This window comes from Nicotiana attenuata, unplaced genomic scaffold (genome assembly GCF_001879085.1).
Source record: "Nicotiana attenuata strain UT unplaced genomic scaffold, NIATTr2, whole genome shotgun sequence".
Classification (NCBI taxonomy): Eukaryota; Viridiplantae; Streptophyta; class Magnoliopsida; order Solanales; family Solanaceae; genus Nicotiana; species Nicotiana attenuata.
Window position 1 is genome coordinate 135093 of NW_017671744.1, and position 15619 is coordinate 150711.

At 35.0% G+C, this 15619-nt stretch overlaps 1 protein-coding gene across 3 annotated transcripts; it reads right to left on the reverse strand.

The window, feature by feature from the left end:
- Window positions 1-60: 60 nt before the first annotated feature.
- On the reverse strand, window positions 61-9052 carry LOC109209980 (dehydrogenase/reductase SDR family member 7). 3 transcript variants are annotated; one of them, XM_019373350.1, is made up of 12 exons: window positions 9005-9052; window positions 8320-8375; window positions 8127-8160; window positions 7782-7880; window positions 7525-7673; window positions 6550-6588; window positions 4356-4448; window positions 3799-3897; window positions 2826-2906; window positions 1581-1664; window positions 950-1015; window positions 61-580 (listed from the first exon to the last, which is right to left on the reverse strand). In XM_019373350.1, the coding sequence occupies exons 1-12, from the start codon at window positions 9012-9014 to the stop codon at window positions 494-496; spliced, it is 897 nt and encodes a 298-aa protein (XP_019228895.1). In that variant the 5' UTR covers window positions 9015-9052; the 3' UTR covers window positions 61-493. The 3 variants fall into 3 exon arrangements, with proteins under 3 accessions (XP_019228895.1, XP_019228894.1, XP_019228896.1); XM_019373349.1 differs by lacking the exon at window positions 9005-9052 and adding an exon at window positions 8467-8719; XM_019373351.1 differs by lacking the exons at window positions 61-580; window positions 950-1015; window positions 1581-1664; window positions 9005-9052 and adding exons at window positions 1695-1884; window positions 8467-8726.
- Between the last annotated feature and the right edge of the window lie 6567 nt (window positions 9053-15619).

A 15619-nucleotide genomic window follows, 5' to 3' on the forward strand; every position in this document is an offset into this window, starting at 1 on the left:
TTAGATACATCTAATACATCTTATAACAATAGAAAACGTATCTACAATCCGTAATAGTGCTTTACGTAAATTTCTCTTTAATTTATAGGAATTCTGCAAGTTACTTTCACGTGTAAAAGCTATGACAAGACTAGGATTGTTATCAACTCCCACGATCAATTGCAAAAAGGAGCCACATCTCAAAATGATTACACATTAGACTTGATGAATATGACGTTCAAAACATTAAGCATAAATTACTCTCATTCTTTCGCACATTTGCATATAGCCTGACTGTCGACTGACCAAGAGAAGTAACGCTTTTAGAGACTAGCGAATAACAGAGAGCAAGTAAAACGGTGCTCATTATCAGATGCATTTCTCTAAGTTCCAAATCAACTCCTTCAACGAGGAACATATGTGGTTTGTGGGGGACTGGGTGGGGGTGGGGTGGTATATTTGAGAAAACGGAGAAAGAACGCTGAAAACATGATTCTCATTGCCAACATGACTTTTAGCTTTCCTTCTTTTTGTCAAAGAGCAAGTTGACGGAGTATGTGTTGCCTTTCTGTGCAGCAGCTTCCACACGTTTTGCGCCAATCTGGATAACAAACAGAATATTAGAGTTCTAATACGACTGATGAGCTAATGCACTGACAATGTAAAAAAAAGAATTTACACAATCAATTACTACTTAATAAGCATTGATTTGCAAAAGAATGATAAGTAACCTGCTATAACATGTCAAAGTACAGTGTAAAAAAAATTTTAATTGTCAGATGCATATAACTTAAAGACGAAATGGCCTAAGGGCCACCGAAACTTGCACCCGTTGGCAACCCGTTATATAAATTTACAACTTTTCTGAACCTGCTATAATAGTCTATACAACTTAAATGCATAATCCATTAGTCTCGAGACAGTTCCAAATTGGAAATAACCAAAGTTCTGCACAATAACCATATAGTACCTTGTCCATAAGCCAATAGCCAACCGTTGGCATATACTGCACCAAATACATAACAGCAAGCACAGGCTGCAACAGTACCCAAAATATTAGTGCTACTAGTTGCTATTTGCATATATGCAAGAGAAATTAGTATTAAAGAAAAAGAGTACAGAATGGATTAAGAGTGTAATATGAAGTACCGAAAGTAGGAGTCCCACTTCTGTGAATTGAATGGGACAACTAGACACTCGATCAATAAAGCAGATAAGAGTATTACTAGATATTTCATGTTATATATTGCTAAAAGACATTGGACACTGTAACAGGACAAACCTTCAACCAACTAAACAAAGAGGTGATGCTGGCAGTAAGTTTACTTGAAAGTAATCACAGGAATATTAAAACACGAAAGGACAAATAAACAATACATGTGTAAACGAATTATTGCCACATACTCTTTACAAGAGAAATGTAACTACACATCACGACTATTTTTATAGCATCGGCATTTTGTCACATAATCTTTATGCTAAATTGCTAGTCCCACATATACACCCTTGTAGCAATTTAAAATTACGATAAATGTGCCAGAACCTCGATGATTAACGAAATTCTGAAAAGACAACTGCTAAAGCAAATGTCTTGATCAAACCTGATAAGATATCCAAGCTTCCTTGATACCATGGCTAGCAGCAATAATTGTCAGCTCTGCACACCTCTCTGATGATACACGCCGCTGTATATAATTTTAAGATAAAGAGTTAACAGGACAATTTGCGAAAATTATCCACATGCTTCACATGCTATGAATGTATTAAAAGAAGTGAGGAAAAGGAAACTTGATACTGAAAGCATATGCATAGTCAAGAGAAGAGATTTATCTGGTCCAAATCAGATGAATTGTTCTTTCCGTCAAAGAGTGCCATTGTAGCAAAATATTGTTGCAGAGATTTCATCTGAGAGAGATGAAAGCTTTAATGCATTATGTGCTACGTTCAAAAAATACTCCTAGTTCCAGTAGCATGTGTTGGCGGAATTACGATTATCACATATACTAACATCAGCATAGGCTTCGGGTTCTTATCCTATGAAGGACTGCTTTAGTACCAAGAGAGAGATTTTATTGTGCTAACAAGACAGGAGGAGAGAAGGAAAAAAAAAGATTGGAGAAGTAGACAATATTAAATCAGAGGGGGAGAGATTGAGAACAGATGATTCTCAAAGTAAGTGAATTTGCTAACTATCATCCTCCAAGCTACGCTTTACAGCAAATAACCATAATGAACAGCGAGGAAGCCAACAATATAGCTTCTCTATTATGGACTTGAACAACTAAACATAAACTAACCATTTTTTCGAAAGCTAAAGGAAAAGTACATCCTCATAAGAGTTCCTTAATAATTTTTGAACTTTGACTCCATCTTTAAAATGACAGGATCAGAAACCTAAAATGAAAGGTCCAAGGGGCAAGGAAAAAATTCTACCATCATTTCATCACATTATGCTTCAAAACATTGTCACAAGCACTGAGAGAATAAATATCACAACTAAGCCCAACTTTTAGATAGGAGTTGCACTTCACATTTATGTCCCATTTATAAGGTAGGGAAACAAACTTTCTATCTTTATAAGGTAGGGGTAAGGTTTGTGTACACACCCCTCCCCAGACCCAATTTATGGGAATACACTGGGCTCGTTGTTGTTGTTTTATGACAACAGATGTATGGGAAATTCCACTCAGTATACGGTTCATCTCCTTGGAAAATCTAAAAATAGATCCCTCATTCTGTCTAGAAGTTCCAGAAGATGGAATACTAGCATTGCTCAGCCTGAGTGGGATTACTGTAGACATTCGGCAACAAAAACATCTAATCTAAATTAAGAGAAAGATAATCACCTCAGTTGAACCAGTTCTTGAATTGGGAGTTTCTACAGGCCCTGGGCAAACTACCGTGACCTTGATTCCTTTACGACAGAGCTGCAAAGGGAAAAGAAAAAGATTAGTGCTAAGATAAGTAAAAGCAATAAGATGATACTAACAAGGGTTCTGGAACATAGATGAAGGTATTGACGAAGCCTAGAATAATAATGATAATAATGTGGATGTAGGAATCAAACACCATACTGGCCCAAATTCAGTTACCAGCTTAAAAGGACATTGTTTGTCATGTGCATATGAAATTTTCATACTCGAATAATTTCATTGATTAAGAAAGGAAAAGAAAAGTGATGAGGAGAAGTACATAGCTTCAACGAGTCCATAAAGCATTAAGAAGAATGATGGTATCAACCAAAAATTTAAGCCTTGCACCATCCAAGAAAGATAGGATCCACATAAGCTTGAAGAAATGTTTATATGTAGAGAAGGCATAGCTAGGAAGTAATCCTTCCTCAGTTCTCTAAGAACAGAGTATTTGCTGGACTCAATGAAGATCAGTAAGATGAGGACAGCAGAGATCTTTAACTAGTTTGAGTACACAAGGGAGGATAGATGCAACAGGATGCAACCTTTTGTGCTCTATGATGTAGCTTAAGTAATGCGACTGCAGACCCAGCATGTTTTTTAATCAGTCTTCTTCAAGTTAGGTCATGGAAAGTGATTGCTAGACCACAAAAACAAATGTTAGGCCATGGGAGAAAGTATATTTCATGTTTATCTTTTTCCAAGCACATAACATTCCACATTCTTGGACGGGCCCCTATCACTTCACACCTATAATTAAAAGCATACAATTTGTGGCACTAGAAATGTTTAGACATATTATCAAATTCAGCCATTATCCAAATAGATCTTGCAGCCTTGAAGAAAGCAACTAAAATTTTTGTATTAATGCATAGAAAGGCACTATCAGATGATTTATGATGTATACCTCGGAACGCAAGGTGTGGAAATACCCATTTACTGCAAATTTGGAAGCTGAGTACGCTGCCTGACCTGGTGCAGGAGTCTTTCCTGCTGCACTGCTCATCTGGGTATAAAAATGAATCAAATGAATTTTTTCTACCCTCCCTTCATCCAGGGGTATATAAAATACAGAGACTAACTCTTGGGCACATAATTACAACGAAATTGAAATACAAAGGAGGACAAATTATCCATTATCCTGCCACGAGGGTATACAAAAAAGCAACCAGCTGATTCACATAAGAAAATGATAAATCACAGTTTTTCCCCGAGAATTATGATGTCAGGCATATTGATTTTAGATCAAGGACTTAGTCGAGTTTCACTTGCATATCCCCAAGAGAATTTTGCCTAGAAAAAAAGGATGTATAACTTGGTGAACTATTTATGAGATTGAAAAGTTTTATTTTGCATGTCTGATCATTTATTAGATTTTTGGCCGGAACAAATATCCTATCAGGTTATGGCATCAAGAAAACTGTAGTCACCAAAATGCACAGCACCTCTGATCATTCTACTTACCACAACAAGATGTCCTCTTCCCCGCTTCAGCATGTAAGGTACAAGCATCCGCGTCAGCGATATGGGGCCCACAACATTCACATCTAACGTTGCCTACTAACAGATCAGATACAATATGAGTATTTGAAGTAACACAATGAGGGCATAAATGCATAACCGAATGTCATATATTATCAAGTCGCAGTGGGTAGATGGATATCCACAAGGACAGGAAATTCAGAACAGAAAACACTAATATAAGAATAGTTCAAACACAAAAACTGAACCAATGCCGGCCAGTTCAAAGAAACTAAAACAAGAGTCATAAGAGCCTCGGGACTCTTTTTCTGATAATTCACTCTGTAGAGGTAAAAATAACAAAAGATGCTCATACATTAGATGATGAAAGTCTCCACCAGGAGATAAAAAAAGCTCCCCTTTTGAAGAAAAAAGTTAATATATTAAGAACTGCACCAGGAAAGGCCTGCAATAAGAAAATAACACTTTTGCACCTAGCTAACTATACCGAAGACTGGCAACTCTTACAAGCTAGACATCTAGAAAACTACGAGGCCCACACGAGGTATATTTAGAGACCAAATGAACTTGAAGTAATATCTATAATTTATTCGCTGTTGCTTGAATTCCGTTTGCCCTCCATTCTCCTGCTTTTGTGGTAGTTGTGAACTCTCTGATCAACCTCAGTTCTCTTTGCTCTTAGCCTCCAAGTTTCGCCTCTCTCTTCATTTCATTAACCAAGTCTTTGTAGCATGTTATATGAATTTGCATGAGTAAAAGACAACCCCCTCTTTTGAAATAAAAGAGACTCCTTAAAATTACTCGTACCCGCTATAGGGATGACATGATAACAAAAGATACTTACATGTTTGAATGATGAGCCACCACAGGAAACAGTTCTTTTCTTACAGGAATTTATATATATAAAGCTGTGCACTGAGCCGGGTTGTCACCAAATTCAGAAGAAAAAAATCAGTTTAGTATCTAGCTAATTACACCTCAAATTGACATCTCTTACAAGCTAGATTCTACAAATCCTACAAGAACAGCACGAGCAACGTATATTCAGAAATCAAAACAGTGAGCGACAATTACAATTTCTTCCAACTATTGATTTGGAATCTTCGGCTTTCCATCTTCCTGCTATTATTGTACTAGTTCAATCTGTCCTCAAGCCTCCTAAGCTCTTTTTTTATTTTATTTTTTTATTTTTTTATGACGGTGGTGTCCTGGCCTCCTAAACTCTCTTTCTTGCACAATCTACAATTTTTTGCCTCCTCCATTTCTTTAATCAAGTCCTTCAGCATAAGAAATTCTGGCTCTCTCCTCATTTGACTTGAAAGCAATACGACTCCTTAAAACTATTCAATTTACTCATATGAACTCAGTGTTGGCCCGTAAACCTAACTAAAGATAATGGAGATTCAGGCAGACCTTTCAAATGCAAAGCCGCTCCACATTTGGATGACACGCAGAGTAGAACAAACTACCGTCCTCTCATTAAAATGTCATCCACTTCATATTGGAGTTATTACCCTGGATTTGACCATTCTATTCTGCACATGACGTGTAAGGTAAGCAAGATATTGAGCCTCTATTTCAAGGGAGGCTATTGGGCACAAACTTAGCTTTCTTTATCCATCACGACTTTGAATTCTCTATTTGATACTGCCTCAAGGACCTCAAGGGTCTTGAAATCAGCCTGGAATAAGCCTTCAATCTCACATTGCAGAATATCTCCAGAACTCCAAAGCTAAGCCCTCAAATAGACTATCCTAAATTTTGCAAACTAAGGATATACAGACCATTCTTTTTATAGATAATTAAATCAGGAGATATATCTTCTTTCCTTAAGCCAATTGCTTATGAAAGTCACTGAAAGGCAAAATAGTCTTGCAAGAACGTATTACTAGCTGAAACTATCTTTGGAAACCAACAGATAAACAATAATAGCTGAAGACTATCCTTCTTGTGGACATAGTATAGCAGTTGACAAACACTTTCTCGTGTTTTAACATCTTCTGTTAGAACAAATTAGTTGTGATTGTGGGTGCATATTTACTGAATTACAAGGCTGCTAGCTCTGATTGAAATGATTAAGAAAAAAACCCATGAACAGACTAGCATGTTGGATTTTTATAGGCTTAGGCATGGATATGGACCTTATCTGCACAACAATCTTTATAAAAGATGATACCTTGAGAGTTTCTTCTGTCACATCCAATGCTGTAGATTTCTGGAATAAAGAAGAACGTAACATTTAACTACATCTTCATAACATTAACAATGATCTAAAATCAATTCAAACAGAAACTCAAAGAAAACCCAGATGTTAAAGTTCTGCAAGCTACAACAAGAAAGTTGCAAATTTCAATTGATCCTTTATAGTCATTTCTCTCTCTCCTCCTATCCTTCCACGTGTACTCCAGTAGTAGTTAGTATAAAAGATTTAGCACAAAGGAATTTAAAAGGGAACTCAAGGTTAAATTTACTAGCTTAAATTGGAACCAGCCAGAATGAACAATAATTAAAGTTTTAAATCAACATCCTAAGAAAGTGTCAACCCTCAACCTTAAAAGAATTTCCACAAATTTGAAGTTTTCTTTTCTTTAGGAAACTTTTAAGTGTGAAAGTGGTGTTGCTTCTACATTTGCTTCCTCTGTGACCTCATAAAATTATATAACAAACTGGACTAATTATCTTTTTGCTTCATGCCCAGCCAAAAAGGAGAGGCACAAAAGTTAAACATAAAGACTGATAAGTACCGATATCAGAAGTTCCCAATTTCTCTAGATTGAAATGCTAAATAGAACATAGTTACCAAAGCATCTCCATAAAACATTAAAGTTTCCAATTCCTTAAAACATCCTCTTGTTCTATGCTTTATAGGACTAGCAAAAGAATTGAATATCCTTGATGTTCACAGATTTACTAATAATATATTGTATTAAATGTTGAAACGTTTCTGAGTAAGAGAACTCCATGAAATGAGTTAGTTCACAACGTGCCCTTCCGACCATAAGGAATAATGTCAAAATTAATGAACTGAATCCAAATGAAAGCACAAAAGAATATCTGGTCTGAAATATGAGTCACATTCAAGGGAATTAAATGGCCAATAGTCAAAGTTCAATTAATTGTGGCTTTTTTATCATAAGTATTGTCTACTTACTGGTCGCTCATAGGCTGCATTGTGAATCATATAATCCACTCCAGCTGCATCGAAAAATGATTCAGCTTTCTCTACAGCGACTCTCAGACTTTCCTCCCCGGATGTCAAGTCCAGTGGTAAAATCATCACATCTCTTGGTGCATATTTTCCTGATTTTAATAGACACAACAACGCCGAAATAAAAACCGGGATTTAAAGATCAGTAAGCACTCAAGCAAGAAATTGATGCTTATTCTGCATCATTGAGAACGCATTACCTATAAGTTGTTGCTTGACACGCTGTAGCTCAGCTTCATTTCTAGCAGATATAATGAGCTTAGCCCCTAAACTTGCAAGCTGTTTGGCAAGAATCTCCCCTTTTCACCAATATCCAAATATACAAACAAATTAGTTTCTTGAGAGAGTGACACTAACTCGATTAACAGCATTAACACGAGATGACAAACTTATGACAGCTTTCTTGGCCAATGGGCATGGTATAAAGATGAGAAGTTCAACTGTTATGTATGTAGTAAGTTCAACTGTTGCATATAAATAAGTAAATAAGATAAAATACTTTAAATCATCATAAACTGAAAGAGAACATCCTAAAAACCAAATACCTATTCCGCGACTAGCTCCGGTAACCCAAATAACCTGCACTTAAATTCAAAATTAAGAAAATAAATAAATAATTAGAAAAACACATAAAAAGTATCGGCTCAAAATTTGAGAGTAAACTAGACAAATCAACACAACAGTACTCCAAACAACAGAAACTCAGACGTATGAGGTGAAGGGCAAAAATGAGATAACCTTATCTTCGATTTCTTCGCGTTTGACATTCCCTTTGGAGAGTAATGTAAAGTCCGCTGATAAGATAATAAAATTTTGAAATTTCAATCCTTTGATCAACAATCAGATTCAAATAGAAGTATGTATCCATATGAAATGAGTAGTTACCATCAGCAGTGAGGAACTTGATGAAGAAAGCTATGAAGATAGCAAGGAATATCAAAAACAAGATCATCATTGTTGTTTCCCTTACTCTTCAGCTTACAGTGTTGTTAATTCTCGAGAAAAGTAAAACGAGTTTCGCATTCGGCTCCAAAAGGCGATATATTCCTTGGCGTTTTTACAAGAAAATCAATTCACCTATGTACTTTCTTTTTCAGTTTCATATTGCAGGTAACTTTTAGGGGGTCGTTTGGATGCTCTCAGTTGTCATTAGTTATGCTAAAATTATTTCTTATTCGCGATTTGATTTGGTGTATTAAAGCATTGCATAATTTTTTAAAAATTAAATATTTACAAAAGTACCCTCCACAATTTTAACTCTAACTATAAAAATTAACTGCATAAATAACAGAATAAGAAATTCATACTGCATACACATAAATTTGATACTATGCTATTTAGCAGAGAAATAAATGTACCCAACTTGTGATACAGTCGTCCAAAAGGAGGGGGAAAAGAACAAAATCACTAAAAATCCTTTTACCTATGAACATGTGACTTTGATCTCTGAAGAGGAGAATGAAGAAGGAACTCTGTTTGCTAAGTATATGGGGAAAGTATTTGACATAGGTTTTTAGGGATTCGAGAGGGACAATTAGGTCTTTAACCATATTCATGCAAGTATTAAAAATTCTTGCATTACTAATATCATGGTTTTCTATGCATTATTTATACATAGTATAACACCAAGTATGATGTATAACTAATACAAGTATTAGTTATATAAAAAAAATATACCAAACAAAGTATTAGTAATGCAAAGAGCTAATGCTTGCATTATTTCTTATAATACCTCCTATCAAACGACCCCTTAGGCGTAGTTTGGGTCAAAGACAATTTTGTTATGTCAAAATTAGTAATGCCGCAATGAGGGTAATTTTGTTAGGTTGCTGTTTTAATCTTTATTACTCGGACGGTCAACTTTAATTAATTTTTTTGGATGGTTTCACACATTTAAGAAATTCATCTTTTAATATTATTTAACAATTGAATTGACCATAGTAATCTTAATTTATTTATTGAAAATATAACAAATACTCCTAGGCTATTTACTTAGCAACTTTGGAAAAAAGAAATTAATTTTTTCTTGATATCTGGAAAAAACTAAATATTGTGGACATAAAAAAAAAAGGCCAACAATCAAATAAAGTGGACCAAAGGGAGTATACTTCTTCTATATTTTTCTCGTATAAAATTATGGTTGTCTAATGGGAGAGGACGTCCTAATACGTCTCGGTACCGGGCCTATTCACTCCCGGTTCATCCCGGTCCCAAGTTACGGTAGAGGGGACCGTTTATGGGGAGGGTGGCCGAGGATGAGTCATGGTAGGGGTGTCAATGGAGCTTTAAAAACAGACTAAATTGACCGAACCGAGCTGTACGGACCTTAGGTTTTCCTATAAACTTATAACTGTACCAAATAATAGGGTAGATTTTTTATTTTATAAAAGATAAACCAAAAAAACATCAAATAAATTACATGAAAAGGCATTAAGTTTTTTCTTGTGTCTTGGGATTATGAAAATGGTTGCAAGTGACCAAAATAGTTAATCTCCAAAAGTCCTAGCTTCCAAACCTATATTACTCTTATCGAAATTAAATTAGTTATAACATCTTAAGTAGCAAGCCACTAGGTATTCCAGCAATCTTGAGTAGCAAGCCATAAAGTATTGGATATCTTTCCCCTAGTATGATTTAGAATTCACTTGATGGATATTAATCTCCTAATAAGCTCTATCCTTGAGTCTCAACTTGATTAATATCTTTTCACTCGTATGATTTATATTTCTCTTGTCATGCTTAATTATTTTACGCTGCCATAGAATATTGGAATGAATCCTTATTACGGACATCTTTCATGTTTCTTTGATCATCACTTCTAAAATAGTAAAATGTCTAGAGAGTTTTGCCAAAGTCCAGTGCAAGTATATATTTATCGCAATCTAACTTCGACTAATGACTCTTGCATGACGTTTTTAAAAAAAATACCGAAAAATTAACCGAACGCAGCGATATCAAAGAGAAACCGAGATGATTGGGAAACGTCAAAAGGTCTGATTTTGGTTATACAAAATAGAATAACCGAAAAATTGATATCGTAATTTTATAAAATAACCGGTCAAACCTAACCATTGACACCCTTAAGTCATGGTATGGGTCCTGATATCCAAGATTTATGTCGGCCCGATTCCTGTCAAATTATTTAAAAAAGTTAATTTTTCTAAAAAAAAACTAGTCATTGGCCAACAGCTGATTTCAAAATTAGTCGCTGGCCAACAGCTTATTTCAAAATTAGTCGTTGGCCAATGGCTAATTTTAAAATTAGTCGTTCATAACGGCCAAAAATTGCTAAAACAACCCTCTATACTCCCCCCCCCNCCCCAATTTTTATTTTAATTCTTAAGTTTATTAAATTACACTTTGGCCCTAATTCTAAACTATAAATACTCGCCATCCTTCTTCATTTTCCCCATAATTCTCTAATTTTCTCTCTCTCTCTCTCTCTCTCTCTCTCTCTCTCTCTCTCTCTCTCTCTCTCTCTCTCTCTCTCTCTCTCTCTCTCTCTCAAATTTTCTAATCATTTAAGCTTTCAGTAATTGGGTTTAGAGTAAATTTCAAGCTTCAAGTTTCGGATATTATTTATGGTTAACGGTTCTATCTCTTAATTTCGTTAAATTTTAAGTTAATTTATTATATCTTAATTAAATTAAAGTTTAATTTTATTATATTTTTAAAATTATAGCTCCTAAAAATATATTAGGCATACACAACCATTTTATATATAAAAAAAATAGTAAATATGCTAGTTCTTGTAATATTCTTAAGTCTCTTCCTGAAACTAGAAACGTGTAGAAGATTATACTCATGTTGATAAAACTTCTTTTAGCTAACTCGCCGACTTTTATGATATTAATTTGGAGGAGCTACTAAATAATAAAACTTTAAAAAGACAATTTGGCAATAATTTTGGTAACTTTTATGAGAAAGAAGAAGACAAATTAGATGAAACATCATCTAATCCAGTTACAAAAGCTCTAACTTAGACTCAATCTCAATTTGGAGCTCGACCTTCTCCTATTTTGGGTAATGTTTAGGTAACACGTAAGAGAAAATCACTTGTATGACTGCTTTTTACTCTCGATAGCGATGCATTGTTGCTGCTTATAACAAATGTAGATCACAATCTGCACATGGATCCAGCGAAAGAGCAGATAGTACAGGGGTTTATGGAGACACTTCGAGCAAAAACACAAAGCTGAATGATTACAAGCTCGAATAGATGTCGACCTAGTACCGGATCCTAGTGGTGTTATTAGCGCTCTTAGTGCATCCCTGGGTTCTAATTATGTCCAACAACAGTTAAACCCTACCACTGGTGATTTACAACGTCCATATAACAAATATAGATATCGCAAAAATATAGCAAAAATGATCGTTGTTTGTGACTTACCTTTTAGTTTTCCTTATCACCTCGGCTTTGTGCATTATATACAAGAAATGTATAATTATGCTTTTCAAGATTTTTCTAGAATATAGTTAGAAATAATATTTTTAGATTTCAGAGTGACTATCTTCCGTATATATATTGTGCATTTCACCACTTAATTGTAAAATATCTATCACTTCTGATATATATCGTAGTCCTAATGATAATAATTATTTAACTGTTACATGTCATTGGATTAAACATAACTGAAATTTGCAAAAACGAATTATTGGTTATAAATTTATTGATGAAAAATACATGTTAGCATATATTTCTAGAACTGTATTAGAAATTGTTCAATTTTATAGTCTTATCGATAAAATATTCACTATCACATAAAATACTGTTTCTGTTAATATCACTGCAACAAATAACTTTAAATTTAAAATTTTCCCACTTTATAACTCAATTTTTCATGTTAGATGTGCATGCCATATTTTTAATTTGGTTATAAAAGATGGTAGGATTTATTTGCCGCTTCTTGTGCTAAAATATAATATATTGATTCCTTCATTTTTCGTGCTAATAGAACGAGCAAAATTCGTGAATTTAAATAGCAATGTATTATGCTGAACTTCCATATAGAAAAGCTCCAAAATAAGTTTGTGCTGTATTGAATTCTACTTACGAAATGCTAAAAATTGCTTATGTCTATCAATTTTCGATACAATGATATTTAAGGCACATAATGCTAACTTTATTGATCAAATTGTCGAGTCCAGTTGGGATGAATTCAAGAGCTTACTAAATTTCTATAAATCTTTGGTATGCTATAAAATAATTTTTTGGTATACCATCCTACTATTATACAAAATTGGATGCATATGCACCAACTGTTGAAGAAATTTTTTTAAAATTTAAAAAGTATTTTTATCATGTTCCTATCGTTTATTTAATTTCTACTATACTTAATCCATCTTTAAAACTATAAGGTTCAAAGAACTTGTTCGTAAAATTTATGAGAATTTGAAACTTACATTAATTGAACTGCCAACTGTCGAAGAATACCAAACTAGCACACACACACACACACACACACACACACACACACACATATATATATATATATATATATATATATATATATATATATATATATACATACATACATACATACATACACACACACACATATTTATGCTAACAGTGTACGTCCTCCTTCAACTTCTAAGGTAGAGTAGAAGATAAAGTGTGAGAAGGTACGAAGGAGTTAATAGGTCTAAGTCTTGATTTAACTGGTACAGAAAAAGAACTTGATGTTTATCTTAATCGGTGATTGAAATCTATTAAAGACGAAGAAGGCAAAGAGCGACTTTTAGCATGGTGGAGGGGGCGTGGAAGGCATTTCCAATACTTTCAAGAATGGCTCGAGATGTATTGGCTATTCAAGCATCACCAGTAATTTCAGAGAGTGTTTTTAGCACGACAAGATTTCAAATTGAAGACCATGGACATTCATTGGCTGAGGACACCATAAAGATTGCATTAATGCATAAAGAAGAAAATTTGGCCAACTAAAATTAACCACTTAATAAGAAGAAGAATATAATGAGATACTCAGCACCAAAAGCGATAACGACATGGAACTAATGGAACATCAAACATCATTATCAATTCCAAAGGAGCTTCCCACCGAAATTATACGAAAGTTAGAAAGAAGCTACATAGAACAATACATGTATTAGTATGATAATTTATAATTAGCTACTTAGAGGTCTAGTTATGTCACGACCCAAAATCTCACATGTCGTGATGGCGCCTATCTCAATACTAGGCAAGTCGACATCTCAATAAATTACAAAAAAATTCCATTAAGTTTGAAATCATAATAAATATATTTATAAGAAAATCTCATAAATGCTTATACAATTACTGTGTCTCTATACAATACACTCCCAAAATTCGGTGTCACAGAGTACATGAGCATCTAAATGACAATATGATATAACTCATAAAAACATTATCTAGAAATATAGAACAGTACACATAACTGAAAGGAAAGAGAGTCGAAGCCTGCGGACGCCAAGGCAGCTACATCGATAGTCTTCAACAAATAAATCTCCAAAATCTAGCAACCCCTGTATCCGGAAGTACCTAGAGCTGCACACAAAGTGCAGAGTGTAGTATGAGTACAACCAACCTAATGTACTCAATAAGTAACAAGACTAACCTTCGGGCTGAAAGTAGTGACAAGCTCAACAGGTACAATCCAATTGTAGAAATAACAGTACAGAAATGTAGGCATGCTTTCAGGTTTAACAGTTAACTCAATATAAGTAAAATAGACCAAACCGAATGATATGAGGAATAAGACATCTCTATATCTACATGCCAATGTACGTGCTGTATGTGATGCACTACAGTGAAAACCTCGCATATTCACACTCTCAGAGTACTGAATCACTCAGTGATGTCACTCAGTGATGTGTGGGCAAATCTAGTCCTCTATATAAATAGCAACTGACAATAGTCACTGAGTACTGTATAGAGCCAATTCAGCCTAGGGAAGATCCATCCCCAAATATAAATGTCTAGGGCAACTCCATGCCCAGGGAAGATCCATCCCAAATGTATATATCAATTGCGCTCACTGTGGGGGGTGCAGAATCTGGAGGAGCTCCTTAAGCCAAAGAGCTATAATAAGCCAGATCCAGGCATAAATAAATAAAAACATGTTGCGCGTGCAGCCCGATCCCATAATTATCACTCACAATCAGGCTCTCGGCCTCACTCAGTCATTAGTCTCTCCAGTTTCTCGGGCTCACAATGTCATGAAAATCAGCCCGACATGATATATATGATGCAACTCCACGGAATCAATTAAGTCACAACTTCTATGATGCACACCCACACGCCCGTCACCTAGCATGTACGTCACCTCCAAACCAATTACATAACACGTAATTCGAGAATTTATATTCCCAGAACCAAATTTAGAAGTGTTAGTTATCTCATACCGTGCAATTTTCTATTCCAATAAGCTTTTGTCTCGCGAATTGGCCTCCTAACACCTCGAATTTAGTCACAAATAATTCGATACAATCAACACGAGGTATAGGAATCAATTCCATATGAAAATGCTAAATTTCACAATAAAATCCAAAAAGTCAACTCAAAAGTCAATAGTGGGGCCCACATCTCAGAACCCGACAAAAGTTACAAAATATGAACGCCCGTTCAACTACGAGTCCAACCATACCAATTTTATCAAATTCCGACATCAACTCGACCTCCAAATCCTAAATTCTTATTTTCGATTCCCTAGGCCCAAATTCTCGGATTACACCTCAAAATCACGTGATCTAGTCAGAATATTCAATGATAATTCAATATTTTTGACTAAAAATGGTCACAAGTGACTTACCTCAAGAATTTCCGTGACTTTCCTCTGAAAATCGCTCTAAACCGTGTTTGAAAGGTCCAAAATGAGAAAGAAATCTTGGATCCTTCAAATATATTTTGTCCAGGAACTTTCGCACCTACAGAACATTTAACCACACCACCGGTTCCGTAGGCACACCAAAAATGTCGCTTCTGCGAAGCCCTTGAAGGAAACTTCCTCCGCTTCTGCAATGAGCCAAGCGCATATGCGCTCTCGCAGGTGCGGAAATG